The sequence below is a fragment of the Bombus bifarius genome, unplaced genomic scaffold, assembly GCF_011952205.1.
Source record: "Bombus bifarius isolate JDL3187 unplaced genomic scaffold, Bbif_JDL3187 scf7180000010271, whole genome shotgun sequence".
NCBI lineage: Eukaryota > Metazoa > Arthropoda > Insecta > Hymenoptera > Apidae > Bombus > Bombus bifarius.
In genome coordinates this window covers 1,911,326-1,938,386 of record NW_022885586.1, presented here as the reverse complement: position 1 = coordinate 1,938,386, position 27,061 = coordinate 1,911,326, and the positions used below count along the sequence as shown (strand labels likewise).

General features: G+C 46.8%; 1 protein-coding gene across 1 annotated transcript; it reads left to right on the top strand.

Moving 5' to 3' along the window:
* LOC117216371 (transcription factor Sp9) lies at nt 1–24,477 on the top strand. Its single transcript, XM_033463031.1, has 2 exons — nt 1–550; nt 22,582–24,477. The coding sequence occupies exons 1-2, from the start codon at nt 464–466 to the stop codon at nt 24,334–24,336; spliced, it is 1,842 nt and encodes a 613-aa protein (XP_033318922.1). The 5' UTR covers nt 1–463; the 3' UTR covers nt 24,337–24,477.
* The last annotated feature ends 2,584 nt before the right edge of the window (nt 24,478–27,061 follow it).

Below are 27,061 nucleotides of genomic sequence, written 5' to 3'. Positions count from 1 at the left end.
GGTAACTGGTTTTCCCTGGGTTCCGCCCAGCAAGCTCTGCCCCTTTTTTGCCCGGGGGCCGAAGTCCTACTCGCTTCCCTACTACCATTCCCCTGTCTGGTCGGGGCAAAGCCGATCGGATAGCCGGCAGTCTGTCACGGGGCGAAGAACGGGAACCACGTTAACCGGTTTGCCCGACGCACCACGACGTTTCCGATCCACTCGCTTTTTTATCCAGCCGACGGCCGCGGACACTGCCTCCGAGGCCTGCGACTTTTCCAATCTTCCTTTCAACCAACGAATTCCAGTTTCGAATCATCGAATCGTCGGTGAACGCAAGTGAAGTGTGCATATTGGACAGAGAGAGACTCGATATCTGAGAGAAAGATAACGCCGAGGACCGCGTCGTTCGTCGAACTCGCCGAAGAACAGCAGACAGGATTCCGCGAATTGACGAGTATAGCCGTTGATACGCGTCAACGAGATGTTGACCGACATGACACCGGCTGCGGCTGGCCAACTTTACCCGCAGCTACAGTCGATCGCCAAGTCACCGGTGCACGGACATGTGGTGAGTCCTCGATCATCAATTTCATCGAGTTTCTTGCGCAGATAGTTGCTCGTTCGCCAAGCTTCCTGCCACGATCGTTGTGTTCAAATCAACGTTATTATTCCAAAATTCTCTCGCTACGATTGGTAACAAGCGACGCAACCATCGAGACTTTCGGGCTCCCGATCGCTACTAAAAATAAGACGCCAAGATTAGAAGTTAACTAATGGTCAGATTTGTTCCGCGACGGTGGTCTTTAAAATGCAGGCCAGCCGTCAGAGGCAAGGGTAGCTGTCAACCTCTGATCTCCCTAAGGCAAGGTCAATTACTCAGCCTCCTTCCAGATAGGGATCTTAATCCGTTCAGGTAGACCACGAATCGTCGATCTCGCAAATCAGGTGCTACTGTTCGCCTTGTCACCTTCGTCAGAGCTCTTTCGGTGGACTACCCGATAAAATCAAAGGTCCTGTTGGAAGATCGACCAAGCGGAGAATTAAGCGCACTTTAGACAACGCCGTCGGCATCGCCGCGAAACTTTGAACGCGACTCGGAATTTTATCTGACAGGGTGATCATCGTGTAATTTTCAATTTCGGCATCGATGGACCAGGCGCTTCAAGAGGCATCCAGCAAATTTTCGAGGGTTAGCTGCATCTTTTATGGCATAGGTACAGTGGACGCAGCGAAAAATACGAGCGACGTCTTGGTTGCACAGATGCTGGCCGTTTCCGCATCCGCATTGTCGCTTGTACGCAGCGAGCCTTTCCTCGATATTGTCCGGCAACTACCTGCAAGCATTATCAGCTCTGTAATCCGCCAGATTATCCGGGATAATCTGTCCTGTTTTGACAGAAGCAGCGATCTCCGTAACCGCGAGCTGTATCCGATAGAAACCGTTTCGAGCAGCTTTTGTGCCTTCTCTCTGGCACAACACGTGTTCCACTCTCTTCTCTCGGCTTTGGAACTTTTTATTTTATGACTCGGCAAGAAGGACGCCGTTGCTCCGCTGGCCTCGGCGAGATGATTTACGAGTCGATGTAAAAAAGTAATTAAATCCTCGGCATCGAAAAAGAGACGCGTACGAGCGTTAATTAAGTCAGCAGAAAAGTTTCCTGTCGGTGTGTCGTGCCGAAAATTAATCTCGGTGAAAAGTCTTGTGCGTCGCTCGTTCCAGCTCTCTTCCTGCTTCGTCTCGAAGTCCGCTTCGCTTATTTCGCTCGGTATACTTGGTATACCGCGATCTGATTTCCATAGCTCGCTGTGACTTTCGAAACGAGAGAGCACAGGTTCTCTTGGGTATTAAAACATCGATTCGCATTGCTATAACCGAGAACGCCGAGACAAATATAAAACTGCTCGACAAATACTCGCCGTCTCGTCGACGCGACGTTCAGAATGTTGCGACCAGTTTATTTTTCTCTTCGTCCCTTTGCTTTCGTTCGCGTTATTGAAGCACCCAATCCCAATGTATCGAGTATCCTTGATATAATAGTTCTTACGCAAGGTTCTCAGGGATCAAAGGGACTGGCCTTTACCTGTGCACCCAAGGAGCCAATTATTTGTCTGCTGCTCTTTGTGCACCAAGAGGATCCACTTGACAGGATGCGTGGGATGGTAACACGATACCTACTTCCTCTCGTCACTCGATCCTCGTAAACGGGGATACGTGACCAAGAATTTTCTCTTTCATACTTCTGTCGTTATCCTCCATGAACGTTTCCTTTCGTTCCTGTCACAATGATTTAAACGTTCGTGTTTAAATTGTCTGCTCTTAACAATAGTAGTATCGTTTACTGGCAAAAGTTCCTATCGAAACTTTTCATACCGCAACGCGATGGATTTTCATCGATTCTCGGCTAATTAATTAATCAGGCGACGATGGAACTTTCTCTCGTCAAGTATCTATGTTGAACTATAAGTAACGTAACTGGTGACTAAGTCGTACAAGACTTTATTTCGATACATACTACATTGATCGGCGAGCATTATCAAATATTCATCAACTAAACTCGCTGCACCCCGTCGCTATCCAATGCTACACATATTTCTTTCTAGTTGCTTGTGTACTTATTACTTATAAACCTTGTACAATCAGAGACTGGTCATTCTTATTCCTCGATTTGCAAAGGCGTATTACGCAAGTTCCTTTTTTCAAAAATAAACTGCTGCAATTATGGTATACATGGTTGTGGAACACGAGCAAAAATTCCCCAACGAAACGTCGGATTCGATCGCTATCCTTCGAGGTACTCGGGCGATCAAATTTTTATTACACGAATACGTGCGCGATTAACGTTCACGATTGACGTGAACTCGAGAAACGAATAATTTGTTTCCATAAATCGATCTGTTAAAACAAGACGACGCGAATAACGATACATTGGAAAAGGAATTTCAAAAATTAGCTCGTTTCTTTCTAGTTGCTTACGTACTTGTAACTGCTTTATAATAAAAAGCTGACCGCTTTTATCCCACTCCGATTTGCGAAGACGCGTTACATGGTTGTTTTCTTTTTAGAAAATAAAGTAGTACAATTAGAATACACGGAGGTTCCGCTCGAAAATCCTCGGCATGTCGCTCCACTTCACTTCCACGCTGGTAATCCGATAATCCGATTGGCAGGGTAAAAGTGTCCTTTTAAACGACGCCCCGTTGACATTTTCAAGGATGACAATGGACTGCGAACGGCCACGGTATACATCGTTCGTCGCAAAAATACGTCGTTCGTCGCGCTGGAGGGGATGAAAGCACGGCATGGCCTTTTTATGACCTAAGAGGATTTACCTGGAGCACCGGACGCGACGACGATGTCACCCTAATTTGTCTTTTCTGAGAATGAATTTTCCGTCGACCGGAAACTTCCATTCTTCGAGCGACCACAACGCTTGTCTTTGCTCGATATGGTTTTGCCCGATGACGAGCAGAAATGCTTGGTTTATATCACTGGAAGAAATAAAGATGACAGAAGGAGTCTCCCCTCGATGGAAAAAAAGGCTTCGTCGTTCATTGCTCGACGACAAAATCCCTTCGAAATGGCGTCACGCCTACCAAGCAATAGGCTTTGCCCGGGTTTAATGAATTATTTTTGTGGAGTACGTCGCGAGTTCCCGACGTGTAAACACCCTTTCGAAAACTCGTTCGTGTTGGTTGGAAACGCAGGGTCCGAAAGTGGCAGATGTTCGGGGTGACAACATGGCCGCCTGCTCGATGTGCACGTCTTGGAAAACCGTTTTTGCGTATGATCGATCAATTTCGTGGCCCTTGGGATGTCCTTTGTCGAGCCAAACATTCTTTTTCTTTCTTCCTTTCTTTCTTTTTTTTCTTTTTTTCCAAAGTTACGCGCTTGCGAACGGTTCTCGATAGTCATTGTGCGCGTTGCTCATGCAGTTTTCATCAGGTTTAACGACGTTGCCGAGCTGTTTAAAGCGAGTTCAACGAATTAGAGCGAATGCTTTTTCCACGGAAAAAGATTGCTGCAACTGGCCGAGCGGTTCTCAAAGGTACGAAGCGTAAGATATTCATTACGGTGCGCTCTCGGTTTTCATTAAACGGTCAAAGATGCAATTTCGTAGCCTCGGTTAGGGGGTGTGCTCACGGTAAAATGCACGTACGCAAGTTGGCTGGCATCGTTATCGTGGAAGGTTCGATAATTGAAAACCCTAGCCTCCCCTCGGCTTCGTTCGCGTACACGGTGTTCCTATTGCTCGCGCGAGCAGTACCTCGAATTATCGGTCATTATTCTCCGTACAGTACCGTCGTCGATGGAATTATTCATCAAATAGAAACGTAGAATTCCGCTTCGTATTTGAACTTTTCCACGAGTGAATGGGGCGATGGGGGGAGGGGGAGAGCGGAACAATTAAGAATGCAGGGAAACGGTCGGTTTCTTGCGAACGAGGACATTCTAAACACGAAAAGACGATTCGTGCGATCGGCTCGTGTGTGTCGTATGGCGTGACGATAGAGCGCCGTGGTTCGAGGCTGCAATTTGGTAGAGAGATGCAGCCGGTGCGTGTGGGTTTACCGGCGCCCGCTTGTGAAGCCGCTCGTATGTGTGCGTTTTCCATCGACCATCATCGTATCGCTGGAAGGTTCGATAATTGAAAAGGCAAGACTTCTCTTCTCCGGGGTTGGTATCGTCGTTGTAAACAATATTCCTCGTAGAGCGCGCACGAGCCTTGAGATGGTACGTCGAATTACCGGCCATTATCGTGACGTATCATCGCAGCCAGCGTCATTCACCGGGACCATCATGGGAAAGATGAACAATACTCGATCTGGTCAACACCTCGAGGCCTTAACGTGCGCCACTCGACTAAAGTGGAAGACGATTATTAACGACTCGATTCTATTAACCCGACTACTTTCCTCCGCTAAACACAATGCAACATTTTTTCCACTGTGAAATTGCACGCTCCAATCGGTTCCTGCGCTTACCATCATTACGTTAGATATATCCTCTTACGCGGGGGGTTCCTACGAATTTTCTCTTAGCCTTTCTTTCTCTTCTTTTCTTTTTTTTTTTTTCTTTTCTTACGTCTTTCAATCGCCAATCATTATCGTACGCGCGTCAGAGCGCCGCAAACTGGCGCCCTTCTATTTCGCGTGGCAAACACCTCGAGGCTCTCGATCCGATCTCTCACCACGGATGGATCCACTAGGAAAAGAAGCGTGGCAACAGCAGGGAACCCCCGCAGGGGTGCCAAACCCCCGCGGAGTCGGAACCAAAATACCAAACGTTGGCTCGGCTGTCCACCGTGCTCGATGATTTATCGACTGCATATTATACGTGCCATGAAGCGCGAATTTTTTACACCAACGCAATAGTATAGCCGTTTATCGAGTTCACGGTCAGAGCTCCAGAAATGATTTCTCGCTCGTTAACTATCCTTTTAGAGAACGCTTATCGCGTAATTTATTAGATAGATAATATCGTGGCAACGAAAGAAAGCCCTGTCATCCTTGATGTAACGCTAAATAACGATAATCCTACGATATAATGGTGGCTGTACGATATCTGACAACAAACTGGTACCCTGATAAAAATGTCGGAGAGTTAGCTTTTTATAAAAGACGCGTTGACTCGTTTTGCCGCGAGTAATTATCTCGAGTTCCAGTTCTATCCGCGCTCAACGCGGAGACAGGGAGGCCGCTTCTGGAAAGGCAGATTACCTCTCACGACCAGTATAGAGCAACGACCTTTTCCAAGGCCCGTAAAAAACTTCCGGTATACCCTGCACGAGAAACACAGCGGCGATTTTCCCTTTAGCAGATGCATATGACCGAGCTCGGAGTTCGTTCGCGCCTCGGAAGATCGCGTGTTGTTCGCGGCCGAAAGAGGAACCGGCGAGTTTTGAGCGATGCCTGGGATAATTGCCGCAGTTTACGCAGGAATGCCACCGAATCGATACCGAGTCGTCTCTCAGACTGCTAAAAAGAAATTGTAAAATTATGTATATTCCAATTGGACGTACGACGTAGACACGGATTTTGGCGAGGTCCGTACAGTACGTTCGAAAAGCTTCTGGTCTGATGATTTATTATTTCACGTTCCACGTAGACATCTCTCGATACTTTTCCGATGCTTGCCGAAAACTTCTTTTGGGATAGGAAAACTTCTTTTTTATCGACGTTAGGAATTGGATTCGTTTTCAGCGAGAAGAAATATTTCTCTTTTCTTAAAGTCGCAAATTCTCGGAATTAATTCCATCCGCAATTACTTTCAACCTGGAAAAGACGCAAGATTTGCAAGGTAACTGATTCATGAGATACGAATTGAAACGCTATTGGTTATGATCGTTATATCGCTTTAATTCCGATTAATATCACGTAACGTATCTCGGTGCGTAATAGTACAATTTACCTCCTCTCTAAACACCATCGATCCACGAACGTTCTGAATACACCCTGTTTACATTATCGACCGGCATAGATATATACCGGAATAAAAATATCATAGATATTTCGTACATTGGTCTAGATGTCTGCAACGAGATAGTTCAGCTGTATCCAGCAGCATCCAGTTGTGCACGTCGTAAACAAGAAACGTCGTAAACGACAAATTATTGCAACATCGATTTGCTCGACTTTCATGGTACCTATTGCCTGGTGGTACATTGGAGCAAGTAGATTTCCAAACGTGTATCCACGATCAGACGTTGCGTAAGGACAAAACGCAGTAGTCGAACGAGCGAGGAAACCGGAATAGCGAACAGTCTCAACGAGATCGGCTCAATTTTCTTCATTTCGCTCTCCCCGCGTCCTTGCAAACGGGATAATTTGCATTTCGGTGCCTACGTCCGTATCGCTATCGCGTTCCTTCCCTACGGGAACGAATTATCCTCTTTCGACGCGTTGCATAACGAAACCCGCGTTTGTCCCGTTAGACGTACAGATTGGACGCTTCGTTAAACCGAACACGGAAACCCGCTGAATTTATGGGTAACCTTCCGAAAATAGCTCGGCCATTAAACACGGTGTCATTGATATTTCCTCTCCGAACGTAGTTACTTCGTTCACCCTTTTTCCCGCATTTGATGGGGCTGCTGCAAATAACAAGGCAGCTAGATTTTTCAATAATTTAAACAAGCCGACAAAGAATCGATTTAAAATTAATCAGCATTAAATCATTTTTTTCAAGCGTAAGTTCGTAATTCATAGCGAACCGAACGTCTCAGACGCAAAATTGATCGATTCCGCTTTCGTGAATGTCAATTTTATTGCCACAGATATACGATTAACGTCCAATTCCCAAGAAATAAACGATATACAATACCACAAATTTATCTTTTCTAAGAACGTGTAATAACGTGAGTTTCAAGGCAAGTTTTCAAAGTTACGTTCGTAGATTTATTTGTCAATTCGCGAAGTAAGATCAACATGGTATCTAAACGATTCAACTGATATTCGTAGTAGAAACTTGTGCACTTTTGAACACGAAACCCATACATTTTTCTCTTCCAATAAAAACAATCTGTTTAGCTTCCGTAAAACTTTCTTAACTTACCAGCTATCTTTAAAAGACGTGACACGCCTCTGCAATTAACCGTATCTATCATGACCACGTCTTTGCACCTAACGGATAGTTTTCGTTTTTAATTGCGCCAATTACGTACAACGCGTCATTAAAATCCCGCCGTTCATTCGTACAATTACCTTACAATCAATAAGAAAATCAACGAAACTGTGCTATACCGCGTTCCTTCCTCTGTTCTTCGTTTGAAAAACGCGATTCGTCAAATCGCTCGACCCACGCATGTAGACTCGAGAAGAGACTGTTACACCGACCATGAATTTTTATGGGGGGGAAACGGTTTCCGAGTTTCATGGGAATAAAGATGGCCATAAATCTTGCCAAAGAGCAACGCCTTTCTCTTTAAGAAACTGGATCGTCGTCGTCTCTCGTCGGTCGCGCGATTCGTACCTGCGACGAAGGTCAGCTCTAACGATCTCGAAACCGAACGATCCGTTCTCCGGTAATCTTCTGGTACTCGCGAGTACTTATACGTTCTGCTGCCTCGACCTGATGGTGTTTTCGTACGGACGATAATTTATTTACGAGTGACGGGGGTGAATATAGAGCAACCACAGCAGACTCCCACGGCTCGCTTGGCCACTAAATCGCGAAACAATAAATCTGAGAGCGGAGTCACCCTCTTTATGGGCCTCTTATACGGGGATGATGTCCTCAGGGGGTCGCCTAATATGTCACAGTCTGTTGCAGTACTCTCTGCTATCGTCGTGAACGAGGGTGGATCCGCGCAGGACCACGATTCCTGAGGGTTACGCCCGCGTGGGGTTAGATACGCTTCTAATGGACTGATTCAATAGCGACGATCTGATAAACTGATCCCGCGGTACACGCGTCTTCGACGATCGAATTAAACGGATCGCCGTTTTTCAATTCATTCATAATCAACACCCTCTGCGGTTTAGAATCAGATGGGTGAAGCTTGGATAATTTTCAATTCAGGCAGAAATAGTTCGATGAAAGTTGAGATTCAACGACGAGCAAACAATAGGGTTTCTAATCAAATTGGCAGGATCTTCGTCGATCGAATTAAATTAACGACGTTGTATTAACCTGATAATTCATTTTCCACTCTTTTTCCATTACATCATCGAATTCTAGTTTTCGATATTGTAACTACGAAAGGGAATTCTTGAGAATTCCTTCCATTTGAATACTTCAATTTTAGGAAATTTAAAGGAACCGAAGTATCTATAGCGTTATAGTAAACCATTGTTTGGTATCTAACGGGTTAAAGAGGGTTAAACTCGTAAAGTTCGAGTAATTTTCAACGGGGCGAATAGTTAGGTTTAACGACGGGCAAATAACAGAACTGTTCACAGAATCGTCAAGGTTGTTTCGCAAATTTTCCATGGCACGAGTACGTGGCAAATTAAAGCAGCGATCGTATCGCCGCGAGATTACGTGATCCTCGGAGTTTTGTCACGCGTTTATGCCTCTTTCATCCCGTGTAACTCCTTTTTAATAAGCCATCGTCCAGCAGAGTCTAAACAAGAGCAGTCTGCGTGCTTCCGTGGAACTCAACGGACTGTTTAAGTTAGAAACGATCGGGCTTCGTGTAACACGTTTGCCGTAGAACAACCGCTATCGGCCGGGAAATCGCGATCATTACAAACGAAACATGACAGCTGAAAAGTTATTATAATCTTTGGCGGTCGGGTTAACACTGGTCGATTTGCATAATCTCGGTACGTGGTGTGGCCGAGCCGAGGAAAAGCTTCTCCTCGGTATAGAGGCATGCACGCGCTTGCGTACGTCGTGAATTTACGATATGAAAGCACGATGAAGCTATAAATCGCGCGGGCTCTCGTAGAAGACACGCGAACCAATTTACCCGAGATCCGGCTGAACGCATCGTTTCGTCGATAATCGCACGCCCAACCGATATTCTCGCGACACCAAACCCGTGTATCAATTTTCAACGCATGCGAAATCTTTGCCAATTATCGCAAAGACGCCATTTCCTTTAACGCAAACGTTGATTAATGCGCGCCTCCCAGAACCAGATATCGCGGCCATTTATCAATCATTTCTATTATGCGGCATTCAAAGCATTCGGGAAAAACGAATACGAGCTTCTTACAAGCTAAACCGATCAACCGCGTTCTTTATGAACTCGTCAATTTCATTATCCAAGCACACATATAATGATATTTTGAAAAACAAATTTCTAGAAATTTATTTAACTCGAGGTTATACTTTTACGGATGGAAAACACGAACCGCAAACGACGTTCTTCCTTGTCTTGATGTCTGACGTTCTTTTTTTGTTATTTACACGCTGTATATCGAACATATCTGAGCAAACGATCTCGGACATCCTTTATTCAGAACAGCAACGAACTCTCAGCTGCAGGCAATAGAGAAAACGAAGACTCGATGTAGGTACACGGAAAAGATAGGAAAATTGGCTGGGTAAATTACGCGAACGTTTATCAAGCATGTCCACGCGGAGCAGGAAAATTAAACAGTCTCCGTGGTCCTCTTTAGCGGTTTCCAGCAACGCTCCGTCCACGTAATGTCTATAATCGTTACGCGTGTAATTCATAGCCGGAGAAAGCGCGCGTTTCGCGTCTCTTCGTACGGCGTGGTCGCTAGCCTAACTGTTCTTGATTTATCCTTACGAAGCAAATAATCGGATAGTGACTAACTTGTGTAAGTTTTCCATGGATTTCGAGCCGGAAGCATTCTATCGTAAGGTAAATACGATTAATACTAAAAATAAGGTAAATTATTAACAACATAGTCATTTACACGTAGTATCAAGTGAACAAGAAGAAGACGAACAAGCACATGCAATATTTCAGCGAAAAGACTCGAAATACAAACGAATGTGCGAGCAACCAGATTAAAAGAACTTTCGAGAAGAAACAATCTGATATTTTAGTAACAGCGATACCAATTTGCCAAGCTTAACGTTTCGCTTTATGAACTTACCGTATCTCTATGATCGAGCATACTTTCCGCGAAACAGCGCTACCAAGCACGGAGAGAATTCTATCCAGGAAGATCGCACGAGGGTTATTTACCTTGTCGAATTATTTGTAAGGCCGATCCGGCAACCGTTTACTTTTTGCGCAAAGCGTATTACAACCGCGTGGACGATGCGGCGGCGCCGAGATTGGATCCTCTCGAGCGGTTCGCTTTAGCAGCACCTGCGTCCGACGAGATGAACGGGTTCACGGTCTGCCAAAGGTGATTTAGTGGCAGTTTGTTGGCGTAGCGCCGTCAGTAACACTTCGGACAAGCCAGCAGTGTACGTGTATTACACGGGCCGCGCGTACACACGGATGTACTCTCGAGAGGATTCTGCTAAATTGCCTCGACCAGCCGCTTAACTCGCGCCACGTCGCTCTCTCAGGCTTCTTTCCAACCGTCAGACCGAAGGACGATTTTACGTCGCGGTTCTGTCGCGTGTCGACCCGCTCCACGCGAAAAGATGGACGCTGTCGACGCGAACGATGGTTATCGAGGACCCTCGACGAACGCGTATCGATTAACTCTTTCGATGGCTGTTTATTCCACACACAGCATTTTGAATACGCATGTAAGATGTTTGGCGCGTGAAGATCGTGGAAGATAAACGTGGATGGTTTTAATAGATATGCTAATGGTTTTTAACCATCGGGTAGCGATCAATTACTGTTAGTGACGTTCGAACTGGGAAAAGTATATTTTCTCGAATATAAATCATCGTTATTGATGGGTAAAGTCTGCGGTGTAAAGTTGACAGTTTACATTGATAAAGTGCTTTCATAAAGCGACGTTTATCTTTTTATCATAGATCGCGAGAGCAGAGTTATAGCTAACCAACGTTGTCGAACTCGTGTCCTTTGAAATTTCCAATAATTTGCTCGATCGGAACGTCTAAATACAAAAAGTTACGATTGATCGAAATTTCCGATAGGTGTTGAGAATTGTGGATCTTAATCGCCGAAATAAATATATAGGAACACTTAGATTACACTTGGAATTGATATCATAATAGTTTCAGATTTATTTAATATGTGATGTACAAAATCTTCGTCGATATACATTTGCGCGCCTCTCAGCACTCTGTCTCATCTTCTTATACCATACAGTACTAACGGAACAGTTGCATTCATCTGTTTTACGAGACACACACTCTACCCGTACACTCGTACTCGTATATGTGTGTCACTACTACGCGGCTGATCTAGTGTAGCACACAAAATTACACGTATCTCAATAATAGGAAATCAGTTTTTCCGAATATCTCCTTAAACGCGCGACGTGGTTCCGAGAAGCTTCGATAGAAACCATAATCCATCTAATACGAGCAATTTCCCTTTGATTCGACGTATCTGTCTCGTTAAAGCGTTTCCAAAAATTCGGACGTTTCTCGTGACGAGGGGACGAAATTGGCAAAGCCACCGTGAGGACAGGTGCGCGACCATCGATTCGTGTAATCGACACGCGACCACTACCTTACATAGTCTTTATTCCTTTGACGAAGCGGAAGGCGCCCGTTTCATTCGTATCTCGGCTAACTGTGGAAAAAGAGTGGAAAGAGTCGTTGTTCTTGGTCGTTGAAAGACAGTCACTGACGCTGAAACAGTGGACGAGCAACTGTATCGTCCAGGTCCATTTAGATTTAGCCAGCGTTAGGTGTTTACGAGTTTTTAATTGAACGTAAATATTCGCAGGTGCAGCTGGTGGAACCGCTCCACAGCTCGTCCACGGATCTCCGCCGCAATTACGAACCAACTTGCGTATATATACGTATATATGTATATCGAGCGTATCTTGCTTTCAATGTAAGCTTTCGTCGTAAAAGGAGCACTTAGGTTGTTAGAAGTATGCCGCTCGGTGTAAATTTATCGGCTCGCGCGTTCGCTCGTTGGCGAATTTCGCCAAGTACCGTTCGCCTTCTTGGTCCCTGCGCCTCTCGTAAAACGCTGCGCGACTAAATTACGACGGGCACTAGCTGCCTAAGACCTGTATCAACCGGCGTTTCGCGAATACCGCGAATAAATAATATCGAGCTCGCGCAGGTGAGAGCCGCGTGTGTGGCCACCTGAAAGAAGCCTGCCTTGTTCCATCCTCTTCTCGCGATTCAACCCCTTATTCTCGAACGATTGATGCTGCAAGAGCGACGTAAATAGCGAACGCCGGGCCATTTTCACCTACCGGAGATTCCACGTAAGTATCGTGGAAAATAACGTTTCGTACCAAGTTTTCATTGTATATTGGTACAAATCAATTTAATGAAGTTTGAGAAAATATAAGGAGTAACCGTCGTTCTTCAAATAAGATACTTAGTTTCATGTGCAATGGTATCAGAAAAATTCTGACAACTCAATCACGTTCCTAATGTTTTCTAATGTTCCTAATATATTGGTATTGTAAGTTTTACTATCGCTATTAATATTACATGTAGTATAAATATATTATATAGCGTAGTACAAGTTTCACTAGCAGTATCATTACGCTTCGCGTAATCTTCCTGTTCACCACGACGCTCTTTATTCTCGCAAAATAGCAGGATCGTTGATTCATGAACAATGAAAGTTCAACGCTTTAATCGTTAATCCGGCATATAACCTGGAGCAGCGTGTAAACGTCGATTGTATCAATCTCAGAGGTCGTAGGGCGATACAAAGGCTCCATCGTCAGGGCGTTCGGTGACAGGCGATACAAAACCATCGTATTCTGAACGATGGTCGAACGATAGGTCCGTCAAAAGGTTCATCCATCAGTCGCACGTCGTATCGTAGTTGTCGAAGACTGATGATTCCCGCCAGATGTTGCGCGACATAGCACAGCCTTGGATAGACCCTTGCATGAAACGTTTCGCAGGTTTCGTGGGTCCATCGAAACCCTATCAAAATCCTGGTTCAACCGGTGGATCATTTAAATGCTAATATTCGGTTAATTTATCGTTCGTACGATTGCCTTTCTCGGCTGCGCGGTGACGCTACTTACTTAAACTTTCGTAATTGAAAGAAAGCCGCCGACTAGGACCACCGTGGCAGTGCTGGTGATAAAACGTGGAATATACGGGAACGAGAAGCTCTCGGAAGGCTGATCTAGGAGCCGAATAATATATCGAACGATCGGCCACGCTGGTCTACCTGGCCGAACAATAAACACGACTATCCGACCCCGCCCCTCGCGCGACTCTGGACGCGAGCGCGAAAGATCCTCGGACAAATGGCGTGGAAAATATTGTCGTTATAGCCGGGCCACTTTGAAATATAGGCGGACCGACTTCTACGAGATGACTGGACGCGACATCGATTAAGGCAGAGGTTGCCGTTTCCTAACTTGGATGAAAATTAACAGCGGTCCCTCAGGCTGTTGGTTTCTTGAACGAGTCGCGATTTCTGTCTTGATTCGATGGTTTCCGTTATGGCTTTTATAATATGTACACCCCCATGTGCACATAAGTATTAGGATAGTTAGAAGATGAGGTAAGCTTGTAATATCATTAGGAAGTTATTTCAGTATAATTAAGGACCTTTGAGAATTACCATCTTGTTCCAAGACTTAGATTAATTCATTATCGGTATCGTTTGTTTGCCAGGAATAAATATTTCCAAGGCGTTTTATATTTATAGTGCTTCAAAGCGCGAGAAATCTTCATGAGGATATTGTACAGAGAAAAGTGAAAACAAAACGTAGGAATAAACGATAGATAGCAAACGGGGAAGTACTCTGCTCGTTGATGTAAAATTCGTTTCCGTATCTCCTATAAAAAAAAAAAAAAAAGAAAAAGGAGAGCAAACGACGAGGAAAAAGAAAAAAAGAAACGTAGGGAATCTTTAATATCCTCGTAACGTTAATTTAGTCGAACATTGAAGCTGGCTCCTCGAGCAAATGTAAAGTTTTACGTTCGTCAGTCCTTTAGAACGGTCAGTTAAGTTTTGCTTGCGCAAGAGGCGAGCATCGCCTCGAATAGGAGAAGGGTGAAACTGGCCGTAGACACGGAGGAAATGAAAGACGTTCAAAACGGGTCACCTTTCCGAAATTAGAAGCGTTCTAAAATGAGTAAACGACTAGCCGGGCGATAGATCGGACACTTGGCCGCTAATTGGCTGCAGAATTTTATGTACCACTAAATTACTCGATGCAAATGCGATGACTTCCGTCCCCCAGATCCCAGAGATATTCCAGAAGCACGCGCAACAACACGCCGCTTCCCGTAACAGATTTACGCCAGCCTCATTATCCTAATGAAGACGTAACGTCTGAAAAACGAGCCGCGATTTTTGTCGAAAAGCAATTGCTCTATCGACAAAATTTAAAGTTTTAATCACGCAACGTTTAATATCACGCGTCCCTTTTGTTTCACTGTTTGGATCCGTTTGCTGATTGTTCGATTTACCGACAGTTTCACGAAAACTCGACGTAAGTAATCAAAATCCGTTTCAATGGATTATTGACTTCGATATCGAATCGATTAAAACCCGTGGACCTCGATCCCATCTCCAGAGCGGGGAAAATCGAGAGGATCGATGCTTCTCGTGTTTTTTGATGACATTTAGTACGATCATTTTCTCGTTTCCTCTCGGAGACCGAAGTCAATTCGATTATACAGAGGAAGGAACGCTGTCAGCGGGAAGCTATTGCCTTGGACTTCGGCTCCGCTTTAATCTGTCGTCGAGTTAACACGAACCGGGCGCGAGTCCAAGAGGATCGAAGCTACCGACGCAAAATCGCTGGGTACCGGAGGCGATAAAGCGTTTAGGGCGGTCAAACATACTCCGTTTCTTCGTCAAACGTATACTCGGCCGAGGATAAACGGCGTTAACTGGCTACGAATTATAACAAACTTGTAGTGCGCGATTAATATTCCGAACAGCGACGGGTGACAGATTTACGAGTGTTAATGAATCGGTAGCCTGGCCATTTTTCTCCCTGTCGTTTCTCTTCTCTGCGCTCACCGACCGATTTCGATCGTGGCAACGTTCTCTGAGACTTTCGCTCCCTTTGCTGCGCTGCCCTTTGGTTACGTGGGTGCCCCGTTCTATACCCGGAAATCATTAGGTCCAAGGGCAATTTGAAATTTGTCGAGGGCCTATACGGAGGCCAAAAAACTCGGTGGCGAGCAACAACACGATGGAAGAGAAAAAAGCGAGGAAGAAGTAGAAGAAGAAGCAGCCTTCTCTCTGTGTTCCCTCCGGTCGCTCGATAGCCGAATAAATTTGGGCAGCTCCCTGTTTTGGCCCCGGGCCACGGTTACAGCGAGGTAGACTTTTTCGGATATACGATCGGACCTTTCGTAACGCGCGGCGCGCACATCGGACAGACGAGGGACGCCGCGACCAGGGACGAAGGGCGAAACAGAGATAGCCGAGTCGCTCTCTCACGATGGATTTAATTAAAAAACATAATTTAGAAGGGAGGATAACAGGTAGCTGCCGCCTGGTGGGAACTAACGGAGGCTCTTCTTGGTCGCGGTGCAGCCTTGGTTACTCATGAATAAAATTATTAATCCCGTCTCCCGACCAAAGTTTCTATCGTGTCCGATGAGCTTCTCTATGTTTCGTTTCCCAATAGCCGTGCAACAACGTCCACGAAACCTGATTCCACGATGTCCGATCATGGAAATTTACCCTCTTTCGAATTCTCTGAAGTAGACTAGCACGATCCGCCATAGTGAATCTACCGTAGTACATAAATTTCTTCCCTTAACTTTAACGTAAGGTATAGAGAATCGCCACTGACACGCGATCAATTACGAAGGAATTTGTTCTAAAAAATTCATTCGGACTGCGAGATGTAAGAGCCGCTTGAAAATCAAACACGCGAATCTCATCGATTTCGATCGATCAAAAATAATGGATTCTACTTAAATTCTTCTTAAATTCTAATTAAATTATAAACGTGTAAAAGACGTACGAATTTCTAGTTAACGTTAAAGAAATAGAATAAAAAAGGAAAAAAAGACTGCAAAATCTTCAAAAATAATGAAATAATTTCTCGTTCGGTCGATATGTACACGTAAACAGCACTAAATATGTACAGTGGTTCACATTTTGCAACGAAGAATTCTTCTAAAAGTTTCTACGTTTTATTTTCATAGTATCGATACCGAGTGTTATATAAATAATATTCGTGCAATCTCGTCGATCGATAAATACACAGTTGAGGACTCTTGAGAAATCGAATCGGAGAGAACAACGGTGTTTTCGCGATGGAGAACACCATCCGCGAAGCAAATAGTGTGTAGGAAGGAATAATAAGTTCTCCGCGCTCGTAGAAGGGTTCGAAAGCGGTAGCGGCGTTTTATCGGGTGAAGTCTGCGTGTCGGAGCAGTTGCATGCGGAGGCCGATAAACAAATAATTAGCATTAGAAACGAGGCACGATATCATGGCGATCTCTCAGCTCGCCACGTATCCCAAAGGGACGCGTCGAGCCGAACCAGAGCTGTAACGACGCCGTTTACCGCCATCAACCGCTGTATTCGTGGTCCGTACACGTTCATCTTTTTTTCCTCCTGTTGGCCGGAGGAAGCAATTAACAGAAAATATGAAAATCTGGCGAACGACGTCGGTCGCAAGCGCGCGTACGCGTCTCGTTTTAATTTAATCTCTCGCGGTCGCTTTTACTGCCGCGCCAAGTTGTTACGGAAGAGCTTATTTTTACAACCCCGCGCCAAGCTGCTTTTATAGGAACCAGATCGATATTAAGATTGCGTAGCAGTCCGTTTCCCATGGCGGAGCATAGCACAGAAGCGAATCGCTTGTGAAACTTTACTGCGCGGTTTATGAGTACTATTTCGCGAGCGAGATATCAGTCCAACTGCCAGCAAACGAAGATAAGTAGCGACACTCGGAATTCATCGAGATTCGAGAGGAAACTCGAAACTATACGCTAGTTTTCTGACTCGAGTTCGAAACTCTCGGCATTCGAGTGAGCTGTAATTCGGATAAATAATTTACGATATCGTGGCGATGTAAAATTATTTTTATGCACCTAACGATAATACTGTTGAATTTATACTTAACTTGGATGTATTTTACCAGGTTAAGCTTCTTAATAAAGTAAAATAAAAATTTAACCACGTATTATAGTTCGAATGGCATCACGCGCCGATACAAAATCCCGATGGATCGAGCGTTCCTCTAATAATCTGGAACGAATACCGCGATTCGTAGGAAATGGGAAGATCCTACGGTATTGTCGGTATTGATAGCCTAATACTCGTAAAATCCAGACGAGAAAAACATGACAAGTTTACTTTTGTGAATCTTCCCACTTCTACGATACTTAGTGGTTTAATACGAAATAATCGAAGGAGGAAATAATTTGATAGATCTGAGATTCGGTAATTGCTGTTCTATAGAAAATGACCAATACGTCTTATCGTATTTTCCTATTTTCATAGTCTACGCTTATTTACGTCGTTGAGAAACTCTCGAAATCTGCGATTCGGAAAAACGAGCGTACCGTTTGGACGATCTCTCTAAAGAGAAACGCAGGTGGATCCAATCAGAAGCAGCTCGAGGCAGGTGCCAGTGAGGAGCCGGTGGTCAATGCCTCTCGAAAACGACCGACGCTTTTTACACGGAAACCAGCGAACACCGCCGACTAATTTCGCGTCCAGCTCTATTACCGGCCCTTCTTTTTCGTTTTTCTTTTTTTTTTTTATTTTTTTGCCTCGATACTTTAATTGTCTTTTCGGGATAAGAGAAAGAATCGTGTCGTTTCGATCGGAAATATACGAATCCTTTGGAAATGTATTTGGATAGTGGAACCAAAAACGTCTCCATTTGTGGTTTGATGAGGAGAGAGGGAAAGAAGGTTGACGCGTAGACGTCGGATGCGGTTTGCCACACGCCCAGTTGCTTCGACACCCTACGGTTTACCGGGTTCGCACCCTCGCTTCGGCCGACCGTTGTGCGAACCCCGCGTTCAGCTGTCGCGTGGCTCTTGCTTTCGCTCTGACACCCACCGGTTCCGTTTTGTTTCAGCCGTTCACCAACCCTGTCGCTTTCTCTTTACGTCGTCTATAGCCGAACGATTGACTCTTTTCTTCTATACCTTCAATTATGCGTGAGAATGTTAGAATTGGAATACAATCGCTGGTCATTGATTTCGGATCACGTAAAACGCTTATCCTCTGATAATCTACGCATCTCTATACATTTCTATGGCTTCAATTGTTAATAACGTAATATTCTAAATGGCAAATTGTCTGTGACTGATCGAATTGTTATTTGATACATGGACTCGCGCAATTTATTATCGTATGCGACACCGTGGTATTTCTATCGTTTCTTCGAAGAACATTCCCGTGCTTATTTCCTGTAATTAGACAATTCATGCAACTCGAACGTTATGCAAAATCTATCAAGCCCGATAACATCGTTTGCTTACTCATCCTTCTTCGTTATATTAGGTTGCCCGAAAAGTTTCTTTCGTTTCATAAGGTGATAATAAACGAACAACAATTTCTGTTTTATATTATCTTATTGAATTAGGTGTGATCCATTTCGTTCTATTTCTATTATTATGTTCGTGCATAATTCAATAAACTAATATAAAACATCGTGCGTCTATTATTTCCTTATAAAACGAAAGAAACTTTTCGGACAACCTAATATTATCGTTCGATGATTCGAAATCAATTTTTATCAGAAATTTCAAGCGACTGATAAAGTGACGAGAACGTAGAACGTACGATACCAGGCCATATCTGCAAGAACATAAACTATGATCTCTAGACAAGAAAAACATAAATGTAATTATTAAAATTAAAATTATTATATATTACGTTATATAAAAAATTCATCCAGCGTGTTCAACTGCACCAAAGAACTTGGAAATGTCAAAAATTCTACATTAGTATCGACTCCTAAAATCTCTCGAGCTCGTCTACTCCAGGATATCGATGAATCTCTTCGAACACGTGATGAATTCCTTTCGTTACACACGTCGAGCCAATTCGACGCGCCGTCCCCTGTTCACTCGAACGTAAGATTCGCGCGAGAAACATCGACAAAGTCGATTCGTCTACACTGTACGGCAAACGTACCGACAAATTCTTCGTTCCCTTGGCACTCTACTTTCCTGTTTCCTCGAAACGTTTGACCCGCTCATTGTCGGAACTTTACGACGACCTGCATCTTCGAAAGCACTCGGCTGGTGTTACGTAGTTCTCGGAAGATTGCCAGCCAAGAGAGGCGAGGAAGAAGGGAGACGACGATGCTGCCTGGTTTTAATTTATGCGCGGCACAGCCGAAGGCGTTATTAGTCCTAGCTGGCTAGGATGGGCGTGACGTCACGCGGCTAAAACAAAGGATTCTAGCCGTGCCCAACCTACGATGGCTCTCTTTCAACTGTGCCGACAGCAGGCCGCGAACCTGAGACGGATCTCGCTCGCAATCCCGCGCTTTCGGTCTTATGCAGACGAGCGATTCTTCTCTCGCGCGTTGACGCTGCGCGAAAGTGGAATTTTTCCTTTCGACGCTATACTACGATAATTGTAAATTGCAAAGTTGATTTTTACGTGAAAATAGCAAGGAACAGATGATCGAATTTCTGTAAAAATCCTCCGTTCAACGATAACGAGACCGTGGACTTTTATGCGTTTGTGGGAGATTTGGCGGTTCCAAGTTGCATACAAAAGTATGCGAAATATCGAAAGCGTGGTGCTCGTTACGATACCTAGCAGGTAAAGCAAGCTTCTGCTTAGACTTCGTTTCTCGAATCATATTCGTAAAAATGTGACCGAAAGAAACGTCCGACCGGCGAGCAACGAAAACGCGGCAAATCTCGTTCATTTACGATCGTCGTACGTGAGACTTTATCGCTTCTTTCGTTGCCACGATTCTACGATTCGTTCTTTCTATTCGCCTCACCCGTAAAGCTGTCTAATACGAGTCGCTGGAGTTCGCTAGAGCAAACGAAAACGTGGGCGCGCGAGCCTATGTCGCCTGCGTGCGTAACATGCATAAAACATAAACGATTGGCGAAGAATCGCGACGATCGAAAGACGACAGGTATAAGCGGAGACGAGCGAGCGTGTATCGGCGACTGGAAGGCGCCTCGCGCTCGTGCATTGCTAGCACGAAATAACGACTGCTTTTCGTTCTGCGCGATATAATTACAGACCGGTGTGCCAGTTAATATCGTCCTAATCGATAAGCCTATTAACGCGCTTTACGCGTTCTCGTTGATCTGCTATCACAACGATCATCCACCACGATATCATCCACTCTTCAAGATAAGAAGTCTGACATCGCGAGCAGATCGATTTGACAGGCGTTGACGCGATATACATGCATCGTATCGGAAACTCGCGACCTAAACAGCGGAGACTACATTATCCGGTGTAAGTGGAACGAGCATTTTCTCTACAGCGGTCGCGGAATGAGCGAGGATATAGAGTGAAGAAAGGAAGGCAGAGCAGGCTAATTGAGAGACGTCGTTGTCTCCACCAGGCCACTGTCATATCGTTCCGCCGGATCAATACGTAGCCTGCCTACAACCTGCACTCACGAAGCTCGAAGAGGGCGTGGCTCGTACACCACCGGCCGAGAGATACTCTCTCCCCTTCATCCTCCTACTTCCCTCTCTTTGACTCGTCCTCTCCTCTCTCTCTCTCTCTCCCTCTCTCTGGTACCTCTTCCTTCTTCAACCAGCTTTCTCACCCCACAGCAGCAAAGAGCCGAAAGGACGAGGTCGTCTTCCACCCCCGTTGCGGCGAAACCGCGGCGAGCAAGCGCCAAAGTTCGTCGCCACCTTGCTATTCGTCGACGCCTCGAAACGAGAGCCATCGCGTTCTCGACTCTCCCTTTTCCAGGATTGTCCTCCTATAACGCTGGGGATTAGGGGGCCGACGAGAAGCTTCGGATGGAAATTTTGAAACGACGCTAACGAGGCTCGATACACCAGCTCCGTCAAAGAGTTCCGACAGGGTGAAAGAGTCGACGACCCGAGCCAGAACGACTCCGAGATTTTTTTAAAGAGCGGAACAGGAAAGGAGCTCGCCGTTGACCGCAACCGTGGTTATTACCCTGGCAACCTTGCCCGAAGTTACAGCACGGGGTGACCACGGATTGGTAGAGCTCTCTCTCTCTCTCTCTCTCTCTGTCTCTGTCTCTGTCTCTGTCACGGTGTTGCTCTTTGTCTGGATCGTCGAAGGGTGCGCGCACCCGTTGTCTTTGGTCGGTGTTGGTGCAAGGTTTGAACCGCGTGGGGGCGTGTCGCCTCGATGGCGCCGGCTGCTAATGGCTGCGCGGCCCGCCAGACTTTAATTTCCTGCCGCTTCCGCGGACCCTTTGCCTTTACCTTTCCACGTCCGAATCCGCTTCGGACCCTCGCCAGCCTCCAGCCTTTCGGTAGCCACCGAGGCTCGCTCGTCTTTCCTTCGCTACTCGAAAACGACGTCTCGATAATTTGTGCACGATCGACTTTCGCCGTCGGAGCGGCGTTGAAGTTGGAAAAACGCGAGGTACAAAAGTCGTTAGGGTATAGGGCGCGTCAAGATTTCGTTGTTGTCGATCGTGGAGCAAGGGAAACGGAGGTAGACGATGGAGTGGAGTGGAGTCGGGCTTGACGATAGTTTCGGGTAATCTTGGATCTCTCTCCTAGGATAGGACCGGCAATTTAGTGTCATTATATATCCTCGGGGGAAGCCTCGGTTCCGGCGGCCGGTGGCGAGCGAGCGCGGTTTCTTTTTTGGGTCGATTTAGCTGCGATTATGGCCGCATCGAGCGTCCGGTGGATTTCGATATTACGAGCTGCGTTACCTTGAGAAAGCGTCTCAATCGAGCGGGCGATTTCGCCCGGGATCGATATACACGCGGGCGCCTAATTCGCGAAGCCCGCCGAAACTCGTTATTATCGGCTTGCGTAATCGTATCGGAAGAGTGGATCGTAATTCCGAGGTAACACCTGCTCGGGAACGCGTTTCGCCGTAATAAAATCGTGGCCAGCGTGCCATGCTGTACTCGATCGATCGATCGATCGAACGAACGAACGAACGATCTACCGAAGAAGAATTGGACGGAATCGAGTCGTGATCCGTTGGTTGTTTTTTCTTGTTTCAGGATCATCCAGGTTTACGAGGTACACCGTTGGCGATGCTCGCGGCTCAGTGCAACAAATTGAGCAGCAAGAGTCCACCGCCTTTGGCCGATGCGGCGGTGGGCAAAGGTTTCCACCCGTGGAAGAAGAGTCCGCAGAGCAGTGGCAGCTCGCCGCAGCACTCCGCTGGAAGCGGTGGCGGTGGAGGCGGAGGAGGTGGGGGAGGGGGAGGGGGCGGGGGTGGAGGAGGAGGTGGATGCACAACGACCGGAGTCAGTCAAAGACCGGCGGCGACGAGCAGCGCCGGCAGCACGACCGGCGGCTACGCGAGAGCGCCGGTGACTTCCTGCGCGTCGACCGCGCCTCAATACGGCAGCGACCTGTACTTTCCTGGAACAGCGAGCGCCCAACCGGCCGGCGATCCGCATCATCATCAAAGCAGCCTGCTCGGTAAGGTCGAGGGAGCGACCTTGGGCTCGGTGTACGGCCGACATCCGTACGAGTCGTGGCCGTTCAACGCGATGCCGGGCGCGACACACGGCGGTATCAAAGCGAGCGACGGTTGGTGGGACGTTCACGGGGCCGCGACAGCCGGCGGATGGCTGGACGTCGGCAGCACGGTCGGCGTCGGTGTGCATGCCGCGCAAATGGCCAACTACTCGGCCGACTACTCGACGAGCCTAGCGCTCGCGGGCAATCATTTGCTGACCACCGCGACCACCGCCGGCCACAATCTCCTTCAAGACACGTACAAATCGATGTTGCCGGGAGGCCCTCCCGGGTTCGGTCTTCACCATCACGCGGCCGCGACGGCGAGCGCGAGCGCCGGTGCCGGTAGCCCTCAGGGGAGCGGCGGCGGCGTCGGCGTTGGGGCAGGCGGCGTTAGCCAAGCCCCGTCGCCGCGCTCCCAAAGACGCTACACCGGACGTGCGACCTGCGACTGTCCGAATTGTCAAGAAGCCGAGAGACTCGGTCCGGCCGGCGTACATCTCAGGAAGAAGAACATCCATAGCTGTCACATACCCGGCTGCGGTAAGGTCTACGGGAAAACGTCGCATCTGAAGGCCCACTTACGGTGGCACACTGGTGAGCGACCGTTTGTTTGCAACTGGCTTTTCTGTGGCAAGCGGTTCACACGTTCGGATGAGTTGCAGCGGCACCTTCGAACCCACACCGGCGAAAAGAGATTCGCCTGCCCGGTCTGCAACAAGCGGTTCATGCGCAGCGACCATCTCGCGAAGCACGTCAAGACCCACAGCAGCAGCAGCAGCAGCAGCGGCAGCAAGGGCAAGGGGGGAGCGGGGAGCTCGTCAGCCGAGTCCTGCTCCGACAGCGAGGACAACGGGAGTCAGCAGAGTCCCACTTCCAGCTCGGTGCCGCCGCAGCCGCAGCCGCCGCCGCCGCCGCAGCAGCAGCAGCAGCAGCAGCCACCGCAGCAACCGGCCCAACCGGCTCAGGCCCAGCACCAGCAGCAGCAGCAGCAGCAGCAGCAGCAGGCTCTGGTGGCGGCGGCGGCGGCGGCGGCGGCGGCAGCGGCAGCGGCGGTGGCGGCGGGCCAGGACACCACCAACAACACCACATCCCAGACCACCACCACCACCAGTCTCGGCCATCAGCCGACAACGCCCATGACCCCAATACAGATGACCCCTCCACCTCTGACCCCACACCATCCCCACCACCCGCATCTCCCTCCTCTAATGCACCATCCGCATCATCACGCAACCTCCGTCCCGGCGGCGGCCCACCACCCGCACGCGGGGATGAGCATGCACTGAGCCCGGTGGGGCCCGGAGCCGGTGCCTGCAGTTCCGCTGCCGCAACGGCCCTGGGCTCCCCCCTATCCTACCCCCTCAACCTGAACCTCGTCCAGAATCACGCCGCTGCTCACCAGACCATCGCTCACCATCACGCCACCTCCACCTCTGCCTCCGCAAACACCGCTCCTACCCATCACCAACACCAGAACCATCATCACCATCACCACCATCACCACCATCACCATCAACACCAACACCAACAGCAACAGCACTCGCGTCAAAGTAATTCCTATTCCGTGCAACAGAATCCTGGCACGCCGGGGACCGCGCAGACTCCCTCACCCTCGTCCCCCGCGCCTGTACATAGTCTCTAGGTTGACGCGTCGCCACTCTACTAAGCCCTTCGTTCCATCGGCCGCCCATTCTCTATCGCCCCTGCTACCTGTATTTTCCCCTTCGGTGGATCGGGCAGCGATCCTCTCGAACGGTGCTTCGACTAAACGACGCTCGTTCCCTCCCCCCCCCCCGACCTTTCGACTTTTCACGCTATTCGTCGAATCCGATTTCATTCGATTCTTCGTCTTTCCGCTCGAACGAGTCTCTCTGTACAGTAGCGATCGCTGCCTCGTCCACCGATTCTCTTCTACTTTCTCCCTCGTCCTTTTCTCCTCGTCCCCTTTTGTCCACAGTTCGAGCCTTCACCCACGCACCCGAGATACTTACCGACTCTCCGTTACTTGTAAATACTTATACATAGCGCGTGAGAAAGATATTATATTAATTATGCGGTGTAATGTTAAGCGGTGTAAAAAAATTCTATATAACGCACTGTCGTCCTGTATCATACACTGATACGTTCGTAGACACACACACCCATACACACTCGCACGCACACACACCTACACACTTACACGTACATCCACGTACACACATACACACGCGCAGAACAATTAAAGAAAATGCATGAAAGACGTGTTGCGCGCGTGTCGTATCGTTCTCGTGTTTGTCTTCAACCCCCCCGAGAATTTTTGGGGGGCGTGCGATCGGAAAACCGACTCAACGAACGTCGCGCGTACGATTCTCGAATCGTACAACATTCACAGATTTTGCTCCGAGCAGGTTCCAAACGTCGCGAATCCTGAAAAACCAGGCAGGTTTCATCGTATCAAAGAGGAGACCGTAAAGTACTATATTACGGTCGTTTACCCCTTAGATTGCGTTTGGAACTTGAATCTCGGACGTGATTCACGCGTCGATCGACGAACTCCCTTCGATCTTGATATCACTATATTATGGATTAATTATTATGAATTAATTAATTGATTAATTGATTAATTATTAATTATTATCATTAATTATTATTAATAATTATTATTGATGTATTATTATAAAAATTATAAATTCATTTTAAGAGAGATAAAGAGAAAATAAACGATGCTTTTGTGAGTAACGATGTGCCTGGATGATTCTCTCTTCGTGATCGTGTTTCTCCACTAAACGTCTATCGTCCCTTAGCTCTGCCCCAGCTCCTGCTGCTGCGACGCTTTGGTGAACCCGTAACGCCGTCCGCGGAAGACGTCCTGGTTGCGTATCGCATCCCCCTCGCTTTCCATCGACGAAGGATGCACCTTCAATCGATACGGTTCTATCGTAATCGGCGACAGAGTAAGTTCATCAATTCCAGTCGTTCTCATTGTCGGCCCTCCTAACGAGTGACATCTGACTTTGCTCGTTTTCGATCCATCGAAATACATATTCGATTCGCTGATCGCGATTTCCGAGGAAAGTGGAAGATTTTCGGGTCACCGATTACGTCGAAGTTTTCCGCGTTGGCAGAAAAGTAGCGAGAGTTAACCAGGAACTGGACAAATTTTCGAAAATCACACTTCAAGCGAAGAAATTTCACTGTACAGTGTGGCAATCCAATTTCTCCAAGTTGAGTTTTGTAGCAAGAAAATTTTGGAACAGAAAACTCGACGAAAGTATAGGAATCTATCGTAGAATTGGGAATTGAATTGTAATATTTAATGAAAATTAAGAGAAATATCGTTGATCGATTATTTTCGATCTTTCAAGCCGATTTTCTCAAAAGTAAAATTCCCAACGTCGTTTCGTCTATTCTAATTTTGCATCTTACTTCGAGCCCTAACTGTTAAAATCTCTCTCCGCGAATGTCCAAATCGTCTAGGTAGATAATCAATATTTTTGCAAATATTCGTGATTACTTTTCGTTTATCGTTTATAATAAAAATACTAAAAATACATTATACTTTCGAACGTATTTTCTAAAATTACAAGAACCAGAACATGACCTGTAGTAAAGACTTTATCTCTAATCAACTATGCCAATCAACAGACCGATGTTTCTCATTAATATGTGTAATAAAGTTGAGTCAATACGTTCAATAAGCAATAGAGCGACACGAACAAAATATATCTGTAACTTGAAAACTTAAAGCTGAGTTTATTCCTCAGCTCAGTACATACGATGTTTCTCAAAGTGAAAAAATCTACCGCTGTACATAGTTTCGACTAAATCGTTGATCCGAAGGTCTCGCACTCTCCTCGTTAACGCTCTGCACGCGTTCGACGAAACAAAAGATTAATAACTTAGTTGCACGCGCAATTTGCATTAAAATTATTAGCCAGCGGTTTCTCCCTTTGTCGGTCCGCGAACGAAATCGGCCGCGGCGGTTCTCTTTTTCTCCCGACGATCTCCTTACCGTGATTAACCCGAAAAGGG

Bases quoted from the DNA above. Each gene is read 5' to 3' on its own strand.
- LOC117216371 (XM_033463031.1), top strand. From the start codon at position 464: ATGTTGACCGACATGACACCGGCTGCGGCTGGCCAACTTTACCCGCAG. The intron at 551-22,581 runs GTGAGTCCTCGA...TTCTTGTTTCAG, and splicing joins CACCGGTGCACGGACATGTG to GATCATCCAGGTTTACGAGG.